This window comes from Dipodomys merriami, unplaced genomic scaffold, assembly GCF_024711535.1.
Source record: "Dipodomys merriami isolate MVZ:Mamm:240054 unplaced genomic scaffold, mDipMer1.0.p SCAF_8, whole genome shotgun sequence".
In the NCBI taxonomy this organism is placed as follows: domain Eukaryota; kingdom Metazoa; phylum Chordata; class Mammalia; order Rodentia; family Heteromyidae; genus Dipodomys; species Dipodomys merriami.
In genome coordinates, this window is record NW_027206401.1 from 59,751,993 (window position 1) to 59,772,962 (window position 20,970).

Sequence of the window (20,970 nt, forward strand, 5' to 3'; positions counted from 1 at the left end):
TCAAAGTGGTAGAATGTTAGTCTTGAGCAAAAGATCTGAGGAACAGTGCCCAGACTCTGAGTTCAAGCCCTACAACTTACAAAAATAAATAAATAAAAATACGAAAGCAAAACAAATGAAAGCTCATAACTCAGGCAATTCTTACCTTTAATTCATTAGTAGCACACTAGGTATTAAATAAAATTATGCTTTTTTTGCATCTGTATTTAGTTCTTTTTATATTGATTTTTGCAAACCACTGAACATTTATAGTTGTATAAAATATGTAGCTTACTCTGTGCACTGTTTGGCTTTCTAATCACTACATGAAATACAAAGCACTCTTTAAATACTATAGTGTATGCAGTTTATGTTTTATGAAAAAACTGCTTCCTTGGAACATCAGTACTTTTCAGTAAGAAAGTAAAGAAAAATTATTTTGTATTATTTTATCATGGTTAGATATATTAAAAATGTACAAACAGCTGGGTGCTGGTGGCTCACAACTGTAATCCTAGCTATTCAGGAGGCTGAGATTTGAGGATTGCAGTTCAAAGCCAGCCTGGGCAGGAAAGTCCAGGAAACTGTCTCCAATAAACTATTCAGACAAAGGTGGAAGTGGTACTCTGGCTCAAGTGGTAGAGCCCTGGCCTTGAGCACAGAGAGGCTCAGGTACAGAGCCCAGGCCCTGAGTTGAATCCTCAGGATTGTTTAAAAAAAAAACCACACAACAAAACATAGAAACAAAAAATTGAAAATATTAAAATATAGAAAAATTTAATAATAAATTATAAGACAATGCTTTTAACTGAATATTGACAACATTATTTCACAAAAGTAGTCATTTGTGAACTAGAAATGTAGCCCAGTGGCAAGGTACTTGCCTGCCATGTATAAGACTGAGTTTCATCCCCAGCACAGTCAGGAAAAAAAATGTCATTTGTGAAATGTAATGATTTGTTTAAAAAGAAATTACTGGGTACTAGTGGTTCACACCAAAATCCTGGCTACACCTGATGCCAACATCTGACAGCATGTCATCAAAGCCAGCCTGGGCAGAAAAGTCTGTGAGATTATCTCCATTTGAATACCACTGTGGCTCAAAATGGCAGAGCTTTATCCCAGAGGCCAAAAGCCCTGAAACAATGTCCAGGCCCTGAGTTTACGCCCCAGGACTGGCACATATACACATAAATTATATGAAAGGAATGCTCTTTTATAAGATCAATAATCAGAATAAGTTCCTCCATAGTAAGTAAGCATGAAAAGTAACATTGGCTTTCATTATAGCTATACCTTAGCGTAAGAATTATAAAATTCTTATATTTTTCTAAAACCATAGTTTTGGTTATTTGGGCTAAAACTGTTAGTGATGGATGGATTTCCTTTTTGATTGTATAGAGTTGGATTTTTCAAAATCAAATTAATAAGTGTCCTGGTTAAGATTTTTTTTCTCTACTTTATTCATGTTTTGATTTTGCTTCTTTTGAGAACGTATCTGTTGACTAAGGGAGTTAGTCATCTCTCAGTTTGTCTTTATGGCTTCTAAAAAATGAATTGAATTATACATATATTCGTAGCTTCAATTTGTAACTCGATAACTTGAAAAAAGCATGCATGTAGTAGAGCATATGGAGGGAAAGTTTTCTCATAATTGAGTATTGCTTTCACCTGTTAGTTTTAAAGGTGGATTTTCCATTTTTATGTGAGTTGATCATACTACCATTCAACCTTTTCAGTAGATGAAAAAATTGTAGCACTTAGAAATTGAAGTAATATGCTTTAAGCCCATTACAAATTTGTGAGGTAAATTGAATACTTTGAATACTAAATAATTAAATAATTTATAAGTATTTTTAATTAGGTGAGGAAATATTCCTGTTCTCGATGGATAAGACAAAAAACCAAGTAGTATACATAAAATCCTGTAATAAGTAAAATTAGGTAAAATACGTACAGAACCTTTAAGCTGGGAGAAAGAAAACACAAAAAAGATTTGAAAAATAGCCATCAACAAAATCCTGTCTTTAAAAAGCAGAAAATGAACTACTCTTATCTCATTTAAGATACATCTTTTAATGTTTTAAATGATTCCTAACTGATGTTTTTAATGGTTTCCAAAATACTTCCAACATTCATTACCATTTGAGTCTCATAAAAAACCTTGTACACAGGGTAGATTTTATTATTTATAATTTCATGAATGGAGAAATGGCTCATTACAGAGATTAACTGCTTTACCTAGAATTTCTTAAATCACTGTGTTGTATGGGAATTTGTGGTTTTAATCCTGTGTTTTTGTCAATTGCTAATGTGTTAACATATTTTTTTGAGCATTTTAATGACATTACATAACTAATTTTTATGATACCTAATTTAGGTAAATGCTGAGGGCAGGTGGTTAGCTCTTAAGTGGATCTTTTTAGATCATAATCTCAACATTTTTCTCTAACTTTTAATTTGTAAGTTAGGTCAGTGTCCTACTTTTTTTCTCCTTTACTCTTTAGTACATTTTATTGTTATATCTATTGGCAAGTAAAAAATAGTGCCTCTGGAATTGTTATTAAGAAAATACAAACAATCTGTGGGAGGGAGGCAGAGAAATCTGTGGCCTTACTGCCCACTGTCATGAGTGCTGGGCTTTGGCTATAGTTATATTTAGCTTTGTTTAGCTTACTGATGACACCATGTTTAATTGGTAAAATAAAACTTGGAATCTAAATTGAATTGCTGATGTTAAATTACACTTACAATCACGGATTAAGTTTACTAAATAGTTTTGAGCACCATGTGAAATGTCTTTAGTTACTCAATTTTAACAGTATTGAGGATGAATGATTCTCACAGAATATTATTTTTAGAGTAAAACCAAAAGGTAGTAAGTAAGGTATTATGTAAGGTAGTAACATTTCAAGTGTTTTTTTAAGTTGAGGCTTATAGAATGATAAGTAAATTCACCATTTAGCCTATAGACAGACAAAAAAGTAAGGACAATACAATCTACCTTTAAAAGAATGAATGTTTATAGGCCAGGTGTGATGGCACACACTTATTAAGATCTCACCTGTTTGTCAGACAGAGATAGGAGGATCTTGATTTCAGGTTAGCCTAGGCAAAAAGTTACTGAGATCCTGTCTTAAAAATAAGCCAAGTGTGATGATTGGAACCTGTAACCTCAGTTTCTTGGGAGGCAGGTGGGAGAATCATGGTTTGAGATTTACCTTTTGTGCCCCTAATAAAGGAGTGAAATTTTCTTGAATGGATTTTTAAAAAAAATCAATCCTGGGGCTTGAACTCAGGTCCTATGCTCTTTTGCTCAAGGCTAGTGCTCTGCCACAGCTCTACTTGAGATGTCTCATGGGGACTTTTCTGCCTAGATTGGCTTTGAGCCATGATCCTCAGATCTCAGGCTCCTGAATAGCTAGGATTACAAGTGTTGAGCCACCAGCGCATGGCTTGGATTTTTTTTTTTAAAGCAGGTTTTTAGGGTTGAGAATATAATTTTGTGGCACAGTGCTTGAGTAACGTGAGGCCTTGTGTTTAATCTCCAGCACTGCTTTGTAAACAACAACAAAGCTGGGCTTGCCTAGCAAGCATGAGGCCTGAGTTCAAACCCAATTCCACACCCCCAAATAAATAAACCTGAGGTTTTTAATTAAGACCTGACTTTTCAAATTCATAAGATAATGGAATTCATGTAACAATTCAGTAGTTTGTGCATTTGTAAATTAGCATTTACACAATTAAAATACTAAAATTCGGGTGGGAAGGTGGCTCAGTGGTAGAGCGCTTGCCTTGCATGCATGAGGCTCTGGGTTCTATTCCCCAGCACCACATAAGCAAAAAGAAAAAAAAAGCCGGAAGTGGCGCTGTGGCTCAAATGGTAGAGCGCTAGCCTTGAGCTGAAGAGCTGAGGGACAGCACCCAGGCCCAGACAGAGTTCAGGCCCCACGACTGGACCTAAAAAAAAAAAACTAAACTAAAATTCTTTTTAAAAAATTTTAAATGTTATATTAGAAAGATTGAAGAGAGAATGAGATTTTTTCAGTGCCTATTTGAGATATGGTAATATATTTGTATAGATATTAAAACATTTACTTTTTATTAAACATATTTCTTGGTAGTCACAAATATTTTTATCTGTATTTAAACTATAACTTAGAGTTTTTAAAAAATTTCTTACACCTTTTTTTAGGGTAGTCTAAATTTGTGAACAAAAGGTTTAAGATTAAGAATTCAGATAAAAATTCTTAGTTACTTTTTTGCTTATAATTTCCTAATTGATTCAGAATATTATGAGTGGAGTCTCAATTTGGCTAGAGGTATTCTTCAGAAAAACCTAACGGGATTAATTTTCTATTTTTATTGTTAACTTTCCTCTTAATAGAGGATCTGAATGAAAAGCATTTGGGAGATGGGCTATTGGTTTGTTTTTTTATTACTGACAAGACATACTGCAAGTATATGATAAGTGATGTGATGTTCTAAAAAGTGTAACATGGGGTATACAATTAATAGCATATGTTTTCCTTGCATTCCTCCCCTATGTTGTTTTATCTTTTAACTAAATTAAAATAACCTTAACTTTAAAAAGCTTTTGCTGAAAAAAAAAAACTTTATTTCTTTCTCTTTCTGTCTCCCTTTCTCCCTTTCACTCCCATTTTCTTCCCTTTTCTCCTTTTCTACCCCTTCCTCTAGGTAAAGAAGCTAACAAGAATGTTGTAGATAAAATTACAAACATTAAATATCATTTGATTTTTTTTTTTAAACCCTTAATTCTTGGCCTGAACTTTTTCTTATCTTTTATTCAGGTTTTAGTTACATTGTCTTTATATGACTGGGAAAAATGATACACATTTGGATTTTATTGAAGCACCTGGTGTGTATTAAGAATTTCTAAACCAGAGAGGATAACTTAGTAAACCATTGCTTTTGTTTATTTTAACAAGTGATAAACCTCAACATAACTTAGAGTTTTCCTAAACTCTGAAGACTCTAAACCCCAATTTCATATATTAAAAGGCAGATGTATTATTCCCAAAAATAATTTGAAAATGAGTGCGGACTCTACTGATGCTTTGTTTTTACCAATCCTTGAAAAGATACAGATTTAGGTTTTAGAACCTTATATATTCCACAAAACAAAGTTACTTTTTGGTCTTTTTGCCCTATTGAATTACCTGTCGTACAACTAAGATTTTAACAAATTTAAATGAACACTGATTTAAAAGACATAAAATATGACATCCTCATTTCTTAGCATCAGACCTTTTGACTATTATCAAATAAAAGACAGTTGGAGTGGGATTTTTAGGCCCCATGTTTGTAGCTTTTTTCACCTCTCTGGCACTTTTGCTTTATCTCTTGCTATTTCCTTTCTCTACAGTCCTAGCTGTTTCTGACTTTCTATCATATATTTCTATTTCTGTCATACTATACTTGCCTTTTCTCTGGTTTTTATTTTAATTGAAGGGTACAGTGTCTTTTGTTAGAAAATGATTTTACTAAATTTGATTTTTTGCTTTACTTCTGTTGTTTCATGGGTAAATTCCAAATAATGGTTTTTGTTTAAAGTTTTCCTTATTTTTATAATTGTTCTTTTCTCTTTTACTTGAAAGACAATTTAAAAAAGTGTTCCAGTGTCCACTAATCCAGAACAATATATTTCTCCTTGCAACGTTCCAAACAAGCAGAGGCTGCCAATCTACCACTCAGAATTTTTGCACATGCATACTTCTTCTGACATAGCATGTTCTCAGTGTGACCTATATTTAGTTTTAGACAGTTGTACTTATGTATCTGTAGGAAAGGGAAAAGGAAGCTTAAAATAGGAATAGCACACATCATGTTATCTCTTGTGAATTAGTTCAAGTATCTTTATTTTCTTCTTCCTTCCTCTTTTCTCTTCCCCTCTTATTTCTCCTTCCCTTTCTTTTTTGCTTTTCTCTTCTGCTTCCTACCTACATCAGATAATATCATGTTACACAATGCTTGGAATGTTTCTAGTCTTCGTTTCATCTTCTCCGAATAAGGAATTATCATTTCAAGTTTCTGGAGTTCCTTAGTCTTTTTTCATCTATATCTTGATACCAAGCATATATTAGGATTTTTACCATAAGTGTGAATTTGTCTCTTCAGCTTGTTGTAGTGTATTTTATAAATTACTTTGATGTGCCAATTTGACATTTCGTGACCCGTCATCACAAGTGTGAGCTATCATAGTTAGAAAGTACATAGAATTATTTAGAATGTAAACAGTTGAAGATATTTTGATTGCAGTTATTTGATTGCTTATTTTGTGTTAAGCAGACATTTGAAGAAGAGAAAGATGTTTTGATTTTTAGCTAGTTTGTTAAGATGTCAGGTATTCAACATACCTGAAAAAGAAGAAAACAACAGGCTAGTTTTTCAGAAAAGTCTTTTCAAGTGAAGAATAGAAATTATGTCTTCAAAGGTAAATAGCAATTGAGTCAATAAGAAAGAGAATAAATTTTATAAAGGGAAGAAACATTGTAAACAATGTGAATGTTAAGATGTTCATGAGGTAATTTAGAATGTCTGTTTGGAGTAGATTTTAGAAATGATGGGTGAAAAGGTGTAAACCATAAATTGAACTGGCCTTTAATCACCTAAGGTTAAGTATCAGTGTACACCCGTGATTTTGGTTAATTTTAGCTAACAGAACAGTACTTTTGTTGTTACTAGTAGTATTTTGGTATGAAATTGTTGGGAAAGTTATGTTGGTCATTCAGATATGAAAAATCACAGGTAAACAGGAAGAAATTCTTGTAAGATTAGTGCTTTGTGACTGAAATAGACTTTGGGACAGGAGAGTGATAAGTAGGAAGCATAATGAATATGTTGAGGATGGTGAGCCCGAGCTTGACATCAGTAATATTGAGGGAAATATGTAAAAGAGAACTACTTTTTAGTTTTTATTTATGTTGGTTGTATTGGTCTACCTATAAGGAAATGGCCAGCTAGCATTTGGAGACTAGAGGTGATAGGAACAGAGAGAAATAAATGTTGATGTTTTCCATACATAGATTGTATAGATTGTTTTCTTCTTCATGGAAATAGAGAATGCAGAATAGAAGGCATAGAACTAAACTTTCAGTACTATTCATATATAGCAGAAGGAAGAAGAGATCAAAGCTCTATAGAGAGTAGATAAATGTATTAGACAAACACCATATGCTACCATTAGGTTAAAAGAGAAGGAAATATGAAGGGGAAATGTGAATTTGAAGATGAGTTATTTTACAGTGTTTTCCTTTGGATGAGAATTGGGCTTATTTTTTCAAAATCACCTTTATGTAATAAATTATTTCTTATTTTACATAGTTTAACCTGGTGATTTTATCACATACCCATCAGCAAAACACCATCACTTTAGTTAACTGCCGTTAGTTTATATATAATATTGTCACTATAAAATAAAGAATTTGTATTGAAAGATTGACAAAGTAATCAGAACCCATCTTGACTGCTGAAATATGAATAGTTTGTATTCCTTAAGCTATTCTAGCTACTTAGGAGGCTGAGATCTGAGGATCTCATTCAGTTCAAAGCCAGCCTAGGCTGGAAAATTTGTGCCACTTATTTTTTTGTTGGTTGTAGAGCTTGAACTCAGGGCCTGGGTGCTGTTGCTAAGCTTTTTCACTCAAGACTACATTCTACTGCTTTAAGCCACAGCTTCACTTACAGTTTTTGAGTGGTTAATTGGAGATAGAGTCTTATGGACTTTCTTACCCTGGCCGGCTTCTAACCTCGATTCTTAGATCTCATCCTCCTGAGTAGCTAGGATTTACAGGCATGAGCCTCCTATGCCACTAGCTTTCATGACACTCATTTCCAGTTAACCACCAAAAAGCTGTGGCTCAAGTGGCTAGCCTTCAACACTAAAAAGCTCAGGGCTAGCATTCAGGCCTTGAGTTCAAACCCCAGTTCTGCTCCCCCACATCCCCTCTCCCCAAAAGACCTTCTTTACAAATAACGATAATAAAGATAAAAGGATGCTCAAGGTATATTTTAGTCATACACATACATAATAGTATATTTTCTTTGTATTTATTATATATTAAATAGATTTACTTTCCTTCTTGTTGCTGAAATCCTGAAGTTCATTATATATATTAGGAAAGATTTTATAAGGATTATACAAAATTTACATTTAGCATTCTGTGTTCACTTGATTCTCAGTATATGAGTTTTATAAAATTCTTAAAGTCTTACAAGACATAGTTTTGAATTTTGGAATATCCTCTACTGTTCTTTTAGCCTACGATAGTTTGTTTTTTTGTTTATTCACATCTAGTTACAGATGTGAACGTTTTTCTAATAAGATAGACTGTAGCTTTCTTCTTGTGTTTTGGGTTGAGATTCTCTAGAAATATATTCATATGTTCAGTCTAAACATCTAAATATATATTCATCATGATTAAAACACTTGTGCCTGTAATTTTAGTCTGTATTCTAATGCTTTTAATATACTTAATGTTCAGATTGATTCAGGTCTTCAAACAAGCCTTTCAGAATACATCAAACACTAGGATTTGGAACTGGATAAGAGACTCTAGAGACTACTTACATGTTTTTAATTGTTTTTTTGGAGATACTAGATGATTTGCGCATTACTAGTAGAGAGCATTCTTTTTTGCCAGTCTTGGGACTTGAACTCAAGGCATGAGCACTGTCCCTGAGCCTCTGTGCTCAAGGCTAGTGCTGTACCACGAGTTACAGCATGACTTCGGGCTTTTTCTGTGTAGTTTATTTGAGATAAGAGTCTCACGGACTTTACTGCCTGGACTGGCTTTGAGCTGTGATCCTAAGATCTGTCTCCTGAGTAGCTAGGATCACAGGCAAGTGCCACTGGCGCCCAGTGGCTCTTAACATTCTTTGACTTCATTCCTATGTCCTTTAATTATTCACCTTTTCTGTTTGATAAAAATTTAAAAAAAGTTTTTCCATAAATAGAAAAATTCTGCCATCACCAAAACTCCTCATATTTTTGTATTGATTTAACTTTTTCTGAGACAGAATAGTTCTGTAGCCCATGCCGGCCTTGAACTCCCAATCTTCCTGTTTCAGCCAACCCAGTGTTTCAGCCAACCCAGTGTTAGGATTACAGGTGTGTGCTTCCATCCCCAGTTTCATTGTAATCTTTTTAAGGTTCACTAGCATGTTTGTAATACTTCTTGAAAATATTTCAAGAATTCTTGAGTTAATGGGACAATGTTCTAATAAGAGTACCTATGATTTTAATGTTATCCCATCCTAGTTTAGAAATGCAAAACAAAATATCACAGTTACTACATGTCTTACTTTCTTTTACTTACTCGTATGGAAATTCTTATTACTTATCACATGGCCGTGTAGCCTAATGGATAAGGCATCCGATTCTGATATTCTTACTACTTGTTAAATACTATCTCATAGATTATTTCAGCTAGTCCGTAAGTGTTAATATATGTTTTATTATGTGGCCTTTATATGGCCTAAGTAATACACAACAACAATACTTAATTTTATGAGAGAACTAATTTGTCTAATTTGTTATTATTTATTTCTGTTTTATACTTTTTTGTATTCTTTGTATTCAGTAAATACTAGCATAAGCTATACCATTTTTTAGCTATAATACACATTCTAAAAACAGGTTATTTTTTTAATCACATAGGACAACTAAAATGTAGCATCAACTAGAAAGTGTTTCATAGTTGAGTGTTTAGTATCCTGAATACCTGTTTGTATGTAAAAATACACCTTGTTTGCTCCTTTGGTAGTGATGAGGACTGAACTCAGGATCTTGCTCATGTGGGGCAAATCATGCCAAGTGTTCTACCACTGGGCTTTTAACTTCTTGAAGGTTCTACCGTTGAGATACATACCCACACCAATATGGTTTTTTTTTTAATTAATAAGGTCACAAGCACCTTTTGGTGAGTAGATTCTTTTAATGTATTTTTAAGTGAATAGTGATTAAATGATGTATTTTATGCCCCTACTTCTTTGTGATGGTACTGAGGCTTGAACTCGGGGCCTTTCACTCTTTGCTTGTTTTTTTTTGTATAAAGCTGGCACTCTACCACTTGAGCCATATTCCTACTTCCAGTTTTGTGCTGGTAAACTGAAATAAGAAACTCACAGCTCAAGCAAATGCCTGAACTGGCTTTGAGTGAAATCTTCAGATTTCAGTCTCCTGAATAGGATTACAGGTGTGAGCCACCAGAGCTGCTCTCCTTTTTTCTGATTAGATTGTAATGTACTTTTGTTTTCATATAAAAGTCACTTTAGATATAAAACAGCAACTTTACACTAAGAAATTAGTAATATACTTCCATTTTCAGAGAAGAATGCAGTGTAGGACACAAAGATCTTAAGTGTTTGCTTATTTGAAGCTTTGTAAGTTCTAGCTCTCCCAAAATATTCTTTTAGAGATCTACTAACTTAAATGTAGCCACATTGACAGATGTGATGTATTCTAAACATCACACAAAAGTCTGTTAGCTTTCCTTTGTTATTACTCAGTTGGACTACTTTCTAATCGCTTTTTCTATACCATCATACACTTAAAAATCTTAAGACTTATTATAATATTGTAGATTGGGAAGCCTTAGATCTATAAAGTGTTTTATCATTTTTTTCCTCAAAAAGTAAACTATAACTAAGAAGAATTTAAATCTATAATTCTAAATTTTCTATGTAAAATTCTATTTAGAGGAAAACATTTGTTCCCATGGTTATTTGTAACCGTTTGTGTAACTTTTTGAAGTTTAAACTTAAAAAACTTGAACCCTAGCATTTCTTCTTATGGTCTTTCATTTTTGCATGTACTTCTCAGCCTGAGAAAAGTTCTGTGCCTTCTGCTTGTTTTCTAATTATTCTCAAGTAGAGCAATTAAAATCAATTACCTTCTTCTGCTATCTTATCCTACAATTTTTCTTTATACCTGAGAAATCCTGTTTCACTTATAGTTCATTTTCTTGCTTATCTATGATTTTGTGGTTATAAGACATTAGATAAGTTTACTAGGTTTTTTATTATAATTATATTTTAGGAAAAATCCAGCCTTTTCCATTATCACCTTACAAAGCAGTGTTGATAAGTACCATTGTGTATATTTCTTCTTTTCAGCAACCAAAGGAAAAGTTAGCTATCTTTTGGACAGTCTTGTCTGTGGTATTACATTAACTTCTTAGGCAGAACCTTTCCTTTTATAGTGATAATTTCTCTTTTAACCAAAGTACCTACCTTCCTTGAGAAATTGACAGTTCTTCTGAATTTTAACTCACTTCTCTGTTTGGTGAACTATACTTCCATTCTTACGCCAAATTTTTAATACTAAAGAAAATTACCACTTTCTCTTTCAAAGCATTTCCTGACATATTACTAATAAAGCTGAATTTGTTCTAGATCAGTGGATACCGGAACAGAAAGGAGGTATTTCTTACCTGATAATGTGTGTGTGTGTTCCGATTCTGCTAATCCAGAAACCCAATCTCATTTGTTGAAAATCATCCTTAGTTATTATTTGTTAGGGAGTCAACTCCCTGTTTTAGTTGTTTCTGAAATTCAGTCCCTAGATGTGCTTAGATAGGGTAGAATTTTTACCTCTTTCAGAATACTGCTAAAGAAGTTTTCAACTGGAACATAGTCTGAAGAAGCACTGAGAGCAAAAAATTCAGAGTGGTGATTGGCCACCTCTGTTTGATTGACAGGTTGCAGGGAGAAACCCATTCGTTCTGGATTAATGGAACTGGAAAACAGAAAACAATTATCAGGTAAAGAAACCCTTTTCTTTAACCTTTGAAATTCATCATTTAAAACATGAGTCAGACTACCAGGGAATTTATTACCAAGAAGAATGAAATTTAGTGTCATGTAAAAAGTGTTCTCTGGCTACTACTTCCACAAGTGTTGGAATTTGCTACAGTTGCTGCATATTGTTAATATTTGCAGAAAGGACATGAATGAGTGGAAATATATGGATTAAATGGCTCAATAATGTTTTAAATCTGGGACAAAAATATGAAGCAATTCTATGGGTGGGGTGATTGGTGTTCTTTCATTTCCTGGTTTGTGTCTGGTCTGTGGATAGAGTTCTTTATTTTTTAAGTCTATTAATCTGGCACTTTTCATGAATACTCATAATTTTATTGTACTGTGCTTTTTGTACTTAATTCACTTTTATTAAAATGTATGCATTCTTTATCATAAAATTTTAGTAACAGTAGTAACCAGCTTTTAAATGTTTTTGTGGCAGTTTTCTGATTGTTGATTAAATATATTTCAGATTGAAGGCCAAGGACATGGTGCAGTTTTTGACTGCAAATGCTCTCCTGATGGTCAGCATTTTGCATGCACAGACTCTCATGGACATCTTTTAATTTTTGGTTTTGGGTCCAGTAGCAAATATGATAAGGTAAAGTATGATAGTTAAATATTACTTCTATTATTTCCTGTCTCTTTTTTTACTCATAAGTATTTGGGAACTATCAATTTTTAAAATGATATTTTTGAATTCAGCATAAAGCTTGAAGAATTATTTTAAATGCTGTGGACTTAATCTTTTTTTACATATAGAAAGGAAGAAGAAAATCGGGCTGTTGAATTTTTTTTTTTTTTTTTTACAAAAAGGTACACCTTATTTAAAAATTTGCATATTTGGAATAGCTCTTAGGTTGTTAGAGTAGTTTGGATGGGAATATTAACCATAGAGGAACACTTAGAAATGTGTGCTTACATAGCTAATACACATTCATCCAGTTTATAAATAGTTTCTCAACTGGTGATTTATGATTGAAGATCCTGCCTTTATGTAATGACTAAAGGAATTAAATTACCTATTGATGATAGACTAGTATAAAAGTTGATTATTTAAACATACTTCAGATGAAGCAATGATATTTTAAAGTAAGTTACAGATGTGTCATGGTTGAGTTTATAATCGGTATCACAAAAATTTTAGTGAATGAAAATACTTATTGTTTTAAAAATCCTGTGCTATTTTTATATTGTATAAACTATGAGGCTGGGACTACAAATGATGAAGTACATGCTTAGCTGGAGTGGAACTCTTGATTCAATCTTAGCATCCAAAATAGTGAGATAATAGGTAAACCATGCTTACTGTTTCTAAGGATCCTAAGATAAAGCTTATGTTGCTGTAAAACAAATACCACTAATGATGAAGTTTAATTGCAATTAATTTAAGAAAAGAATATTCCTTTTTTTTTAATCCTTCAGTGCTGGAGTTATATGGTTGCGAAGCAGGAACTGTACAACTGAGCTATACCTTTAGCCTCACAGTTTTTTTTTAGATTGTTGCTTAATACTATAATATGTAGTATAGTGTTTGCTTTTTTCGTTAGAAATGTTCTTTGTAGTGACAGATTTGTATTTTCCAGTCTTTTATTGACCTTTCTTTTTACAGATAGCTGATCAAATGTTCTTTCATAGTGATTATCGGCCCCTTATTCGTGATGCCAACAATTTTGTATTAGATGAACAGACTCAGCAGGCCCCTCACCTCATGCCTCCTCCTTTCCTGGTTGATGTCGATGGTAATCCTCATCCATCAAGATATCAGAGATTAGTTCCAGGTCGAGAAAACTGCAGGGAGGAGCAGCTCATCCCTCAAATGGGAGTAACCTCCTCAGGTAGGTATGCATTTTTATAGGGACCACAAGTTTGCTTTTTCAACTTTGCTAATAAGTTAAACTTTAATTTCATTGTTTTGAGCAAAAGAGTAATCTTTTCTAAAGTTCTTCAAGTAATGCTTCAAAAATTATAAGATGATCATCTTGTAAACATTGAAGATTTAAAGCAGTAATTTTGACTTGCATTAGTTTATAACTTCTGCATACTAATTTGGTCAACTCTGTATTTGGTGTGAGAAGAGTAATTTAGTAATTCAGCAGCATTTATGGAAAATCTTCCTGACATACCCAGCTGTATTTAGTAGGGACTTAATCATGACCTTTGCTGACAAGAAGTCAGTAAGATGATCAGTTATAGTAAAATTTATAATGAATATTATAGTTTGTGAGAAAAACTATAACTAGTGTGCCTGTTCTCAGTGAAGAGTCTTTCAAGGGCAAAAAGTACCAAGAGCTATTTTACTGAAGTATTATTGAAAAATCAAGTGAGTTGAAGAACTGAATAGCAGTTAAAATGTGTGCAAGGTCTATAGACTCCTCCTTCCCCCTTATTTAATAAATGTACCATATATTATGTGGAAATAATGTAGAGGCTCCATAAAGATGAGGCTACTTTTGTCATGAGTTGAATTTATTTTAGAATAGAAAAATTACAAGGTAATTTAGGTTTTAGACTGATGTAATGAACAAAACAAATATTTAAAATTTTGTGATGAGTTAATAACCAATTTAGATTAACTGGAAAATTTAATCTGGTTGCAATAGAGCAAACCAATCTTAATGGATTGGCTATGAAATTGCGACAAAGATGGACACATTGGTTAGAAAGCCTACTCTTAACATTTAGAGAAGTCTACTTAACATGAAGATTAAGGGAGACGTATTAGAGAAATTGCCCCTGCTGTCCTCCAGAGAGAACAGTGCAGACTAGGATATCTGGAATATATGTAATTATTAGGTCTCAACATGGTGACTACATGAACTGAGAACAACTAGTATTAAGTGTAAGACCATACGCTGACCAGGAAAATACTTAGACAAATACTGCTTATAGCACTACATTGAGAAGGAAGGCTTTGGAGTGTTGCAGTCTAACTGATACAAGCCAGATGATGTCTAGGTCTCACAAAAGGTATGTTTCTGGGATTTCAGGCACAGGAAGCAAAGCAAAACAATGACAGTGTTTCATTTAACATTTTGCAGAAGCTATTGTAGATAATAATTCTGTATTACCTATGATATTTCAGTATTAGAAGTTGTAAAATGAAAGTTAAGGTCTAAGGTATGATTCAAGTGGTAGAATTTTGCTTACCTAGTGAACATGAATTCAAACTTCCACACCAAAAAAAGTAGAGATGAAAATTTAGCAGTATTGTGTGGCAGAACTACAAAGATTCTATCTCATTGTTCTTTCCTTCTACAAGATGCTCTTAGAAATGTAAAGTGGCAGAAATAGTTATCAGTTACTAGTGCTGGACTACAAGAAAACCTTTCACAGTAATTTTGGCTTTATTGTCATAAAAGTTTTTAGTACTAGCTAGGTGCCGGTGGCTCATATCTATCATCCTAGCTACTCAAGAGGCTTGAGATCTGAGGATTACATTTCAAAGCCAGCCCAAGAAGGCAAATACATGAGACTCGACTCTTACTTCCATTTAACCACAGAAAGCTCGAAGTGGAGGTTTGGATCAAGTAGTACAGAGCTAATGAGTGAAGAAGTAAAACAAAAGAGCAAGACCTTCAGTTCTAGTCCTAATACCAACACAAAGAAACAGATAGATAGATAGATAGATAGATAGATAGATAGATAGATAGATACATACATACATACATACATACATACATACATACATACATACATACATACATACATACGTGTGTGTGTGTGTGTGTGTGTGTGTGTGTGTGTGTGTGTGTGTGTGTGTGTGTGTGTGTGTGTACTTTTAAAATATTTCATTCATTATTCATTATTTTACTTTTTTCTTTTTGGTGTCCGGTCTGGGGCTTGAACTCAAGGCCCTGAGCTGTGCTTAAGACTAGTACTCTACCACTTGAGCCATGGCTCCTTTCCAGCTTTTTGCTAGTTAAAAGAGTCTCAAGGACTTTCCTGCAGTCCTCAGGTCATTGCCTCCTGAGTAGCTATTGCAGGCATAAGCCACTGGTGCTTGGCTATACACTTTTTAAGGACAAAAGTAGTTAATACAAAAATAGAACAAAGCAATTGTTTTAAAGAAAGATTCTAGTTAGCATCATTGTGTACTATATTCCTGTTTTTGTGATAGAATTCATTCTTAGAAATCTTGTGGAGCCAAGAGAAATGTATGTTGGCTCTTGTAATAAATTGATTTGTATGCAGTTTTATATAGTGACACTCAGCAGTGTTCAAAGATGCCAGTTTTTCTAAGCAGCAAATCAGAAAAGAATGTATAGACATTTCAACTATTCTTACTATATTCTAGTTTTGTTACTTTGGACAAGTTATTTTATCCTATTGATTTATAGCTTTCTGTTATAAAACTAAATAACACATGCTTACCACATAATTTTCTCTTATCCTTATAGCTTTCTTACCAACAATTTAATTCACCATATTCTTTGTGTCTTCACAATTTAAGTCTACCATAAAATTCTAATCAGATCTCATGTACCTCCATGCCTAGTATTAATTACTCTCTTCTTTATTTTCATGGTGGTATTTTCCATATCTTAAAACCTCATATATCTTTTTATTCACTTAGCAAGCTTGAACACTTTTGTATGTCTCACAATGTAATAGATTTAGACAGTAAAAATTTTAAGTGGGTAATAAAAATTTTCATCTTAAAGGAATAATGAACTGTGTAAAATTCTGTTTTTTCTACTTCCTAAATGTTTGACTTGGAGCACTTATTTTGGTTTGGTGTTTGGTTGTTTGAAGATGAAGTTAGTTACCAAAAGAAATATGAATACTTTTGAATTATGGTAAACAGTAAAAGGTAGCAAACATACATTCAGCATTATTAATGAATTAAAATAGTTTTAGTTTGATTTCTATTTTCATCATTTATTGTTAATCATTTTAAGTCTTATATCAAAGAAAATTAAGGTTTCACTATGAGCTAATCAATGAGGCGGATGTGTAAGTGTTCAAAATAGTGACTGAAATTTTCTTGGCATGCTGTGTGATATGTTACATAGGGCTGAACCAGGTTTTAAGTCAGCAAGCAAACCAAGAGGTCAGTCCACTGGACAGCATGATTCAGAGACTGCAACAAGAGCAAGACCTTAGACGCTCTGGTGAAGCAGGTATCAGTAATGCCAGCCGTTTGAGTAGAGGTAAGATGAGATTTTAAGTGAACCTCCAGGAGTAGAGAAAGAAACAGACTATAAGATGAAATCATATTTTGGATGACTGTTTAATGATCTAAAATGTGTTCACAAGATAAGATTTTGAATTATACATGAGTTTAAAAATATGATTACTCTTCTTAAATTCCCATGAAAAGCATCATTTCCTGTCAGTTTTGCATGCTAGGCATGCATTCTACTAAGTATACCCTCAGCCCAGAAAATCCATTCAATAATTTGTGGAACAAAATTATACAGTTATGTTTGTAACCTTATCACCCTCAGTTTTTGTATACTTTAAATGTTAAACTCATGGACCATACTGGCTTTTTTTTAACGGTTTCTCAAAAAAACTTAATTTTTTTATTGTTGTTAGAAAAAAATTTTTTTAACGTAGAATCCCTAGAGCTCAGTATTTCATACTGTTAATAACTTATCTGATCAGTTTAATAACCATGTTTTATTTCCATTATTTATTTGTAGTGGTACTAGGGCTTGACCTCAGAGTCTTACTGCTTTTATGCTGGTGTTCTACCACTTGAGCCACACTCCTAGTTTTTTTAACAAGTTATTTTTCAGATAGATTTGAGTTTTTCCCTCAAGCTGAATTCAGACTATGATCCTCTTACCTATAACCTCTCAGTAACTAGAGCCACAGCCAAGTACCCCATTCCCAACTTGGTTGAGATGAAGGCCTCACTAACATTACCCAGATGGCTTCTATCTCTGACTGTGATCATCCATGTATCTCCTCCGGAGTAGTTGGAATTACATGCATGTGTCACTATGTTGCTTCATTAAACTTTTGCTGGTGGTTTAGTTTCTGATTTGGTTATAGAGTTTCGTGTGGAAGGTAATAGAGTTTTGATTACAAACTAATGAAGTGTCTCTAGGATTTGTAAGTTTTTATTATATTTTTACTTAGGCTCTATAAGTTCTATCCCCGAAGTTCATTCACCACCAAATGTGGGACTAAGGCGGAGTGGACAAATTGAGGGAGTGCGGCAGATGCACAGCAATGCTCCAAGAAGTGAAATAGCCACAGAACGTGACCTTGTTGCTTGGAGTCGAAGGGTTGTAGTGCCTGAGTTGTCTGCTGGTGTGGCCAGGTAAGGAATTACTGATTTGTTTATGCCATTGTTGCTTCTTTTCATTTTGAATTTTATTTTTCAAAATAACTTTTCATTTTAGCAGCTGAAAAGCTGGTATTTAAAATAATTTGTAATTGCTGAAAACTTAAACCTTTAAATATGTGGTTTTCTAAATGATTCAAATAAATGGCTTAAGATAAGATGTCTTAAGATGATTGAAGGAAAATAATCAACTCAAATTGACAAAGTAGATTTTATTGGGTAGCATATTTGAAATCTTTGTTACTTAAGACACATTTTATTGTTGTAATTGTGTATGAGTTTTAGTAGATTTTTACTAATGATTTACACATACTATGTGAGAAAATAAAATACTATATTGTTTATTGGTAAATATAAAATACTATATTGTTTATTGGTAAATATATAACTATTTGGTATGTGTATCAATTATTTTCTCTTTAAATGTATACATTTGATTTAAAAGTATTAGTTTGGTGTAAGCATAGTCTCATAGTCCATGTGGGGGAGATGCTTTATGTTCAGTTTATGTTCAGAAGTGGGTAAATACCTAATGAATGAGGTCCTTATGAGCCTCACTAATCCAGTTATATACTATAGCAAAAAGTATGACAATCAAAACGTTTTTTTTCCAGCTATTACACTCTGTAGATAATATCACTATATAATATTTTTGAAACTTTTTTTTTGTGGTACGGTGGATTGAACCAAATGCTTTTAAACCATTTAAACTTCATCCCTTTTTATTACATTTGTTTTTGTTTTGTTTTCTTAGATACGGTCTCTCTAACTTTGCTAGGACTGTCCTCAAATCCATGCTGGCTCCTACCTTCACTTTCCAAATAACTGGGACTACAGACATGAATCACAATACCAAACTGTTTTCAATTTTGGTGTTTGTACAGGTTATGTTTTTTAATTAGACAATACTTGAAATTTGTGTCTAGATTTAGATTTAACTATATCCTCAGAGACAAGTTTGAACAGTTTTTATATTATGATAAAGATATCCTTAATGAAAATTATGTCCCATAATATATTTTTAGTTGACTCCTTGAACACTTTTTCAATTTTAATGGTAAGGTTTAAAGAGTACTCAATAAATACCCATTTTCAAAACTAATTAGAAAATACCACAGAGGAGAATTCGATTTCAGAGTATTACTTTTTATTTACTTGTGAACAATAAAACTTTGCCTGATGCACTTTCTCTTAGTAAAACCAACCCCAAAAGTAAGTAGTCGTGAGTCACAGGTCTTTTACCAACTGAAATATGTAGATTACTTGTTAAAAAAAAAGAATGTGTATATTTTACTTAGTGGCAGTGACTGGTCCATGCTAAGCTACATGTTCATTCTAAAGCATAAATACGATTAGTCCACTACTCTGAGGAGTAAGAAGTGTGATTGCTAGTTGATGGTCAAGATTTGTGTGTATGGAAGGAACAGATCAAGGATTTCTCTTCAAATATTCTTTACCTATCTCGTGTTTAACCATTAAACCTAAGGTCAAGGAAGGCAATGACTCTCATTTAGGTCATTCTTTGACCTTCCAGTTTGACTTGGATGCCTGAATAGAGCAAGTTTCACAATAGTAGAGCCTTACTGGGAAACATGGAGATATTTTGAAGCTTCAGGAGTTGTATTAGCTTAGCTTTAAGCTCTGTCATGCCTTGTTTTTAAATGAAACAAGCTCTGTGTGGCACACAAGATTATCAAAACACAGGCTCTATGGTGATGCTATTAAAAAAAAATGAATCCAATATCTAACCTTTAGAAAAGTTACCTAAAACTGTTTCTAGAATCTAATACATAACCAACCTACCAATGACTGCAGAAAGTTTCAAGTCAGAAAAATAAAAATTAATCTTTTCTGTATTGTAATCACTTAATGCTAGATGTCTTGAGCATAAGACGATAGCTCAGAAATCTTTGCCATATACTTTCATCTGCAAAGAAAATGACAGGAGTAGCATTTCATCTCTGATAATTAATAGTCCTCTTTGGGGGAGAAATCAATTGCAAAATTCTAGATTAAGCTGAGAGCCAGTGGCTCAATGCTTGTAATCATAGCTACTCAAAAGGCTGAGACCTGGAAGATGTTAAATCAAAGCCGGTCCAGGCAGAAGTGTGTAAGACTCCAGCTGCAGTGACCCAGCAAAAAGCTAGACTAGAGTTGTGGCTCATGTGGTAGGAGCAAGGGAGTGTGTGAAGTCCCTGAGCAAGCCTCAGTATTGGCAAACGAAGAAATTTCTAGATTAACATATGACCTTTAATACTCTTTTTCAGTAGGCAGGAAGAATGGAGAACTGCAAAGGGAGAAGAAGAAATAAAGACTTATAGGTCAGAAGAGAAAAGGAAACATTTAACTGTTGCAAAAGAGAATAAAATACTTACTGTTTCAAAGGTAAATATTAATTACTTTGTTATTTAGTAGTTATTGTACAACAAAGACCATTTTAAAGGCATCTTTTTTTGTTTTTTTTTTTTTTTGGGGTCTGGTCGTGGGGCCTGAACTCTGGGCCTGGGCGCTGTCCCTCAGCTCTTCAGCTCAAGGCTAGTGCTCTACCACTTGAGCCACAGTGCCACTTCCGGCTTTTTTCTTTTTGCTTATGTGGTGCTGAGGAATCGATCCCAGGGCCTCATGCCTGCAAGGCAAGCTCTCTACCACTGAGCCACCTTCCCAGCCCCTAAAGGCATCTTTTTAAAATGAATTTTGATACTGGTGGATGCTGGTGGCTCTCACCTGTAGTCCTAGTTATGGGTCTGAGATCTAAGGATTATATTTTGAAACCAGCCCAGAAGAAAAGTTTTTGAATCTCCTACTACCAGTTAAGCAGAAAAAAAGTTGTACTGGCTCAATTGGTAGAGCTCTATTAGCTTGTGAATAAA

The 20,970-nt window shown here is 33.5% G+C and overlaps 1 protein-coding gene across 2 annotated transcripts in view; it reads left to right on the forward strand.

Annotated features, from left to right (window-relative positions):
* Positions 1–20,970, forward strand: part of Phip (pleckstrin homology domain interacting protein) — a 106,465-nt gene that overhangs the window by 43,287 nt on the left and 42,208 nt on the right. Inside the window, exons 16-20 of one of the 2 annotated variants that reach the window (XM_070010276.1) lie at positions 12,275–12,403; positions 13,415–13,640; positions 16,818–16,955; positions 17,893–18,076; positions 20,368–20,485. In XM_070010276.1, coding sequence (XP_069866377.1) covers positions 12,275–12,403; positions 13,415–13,640; positions 16,818–16,955; positions 17,893–18,076; positions 20,368–20,485 — 795 coding nt within the window. The remainder of the gene's footprint in view (positions 1–12,274; positions 12,404–13,414; positions 13,641–16,817; positions 16,956–17,892; positions 18,077–20,367; positions 20,486–20,970) is intronic. The other variant, XM_070010277.1, reaches the window with a different exon arrangement.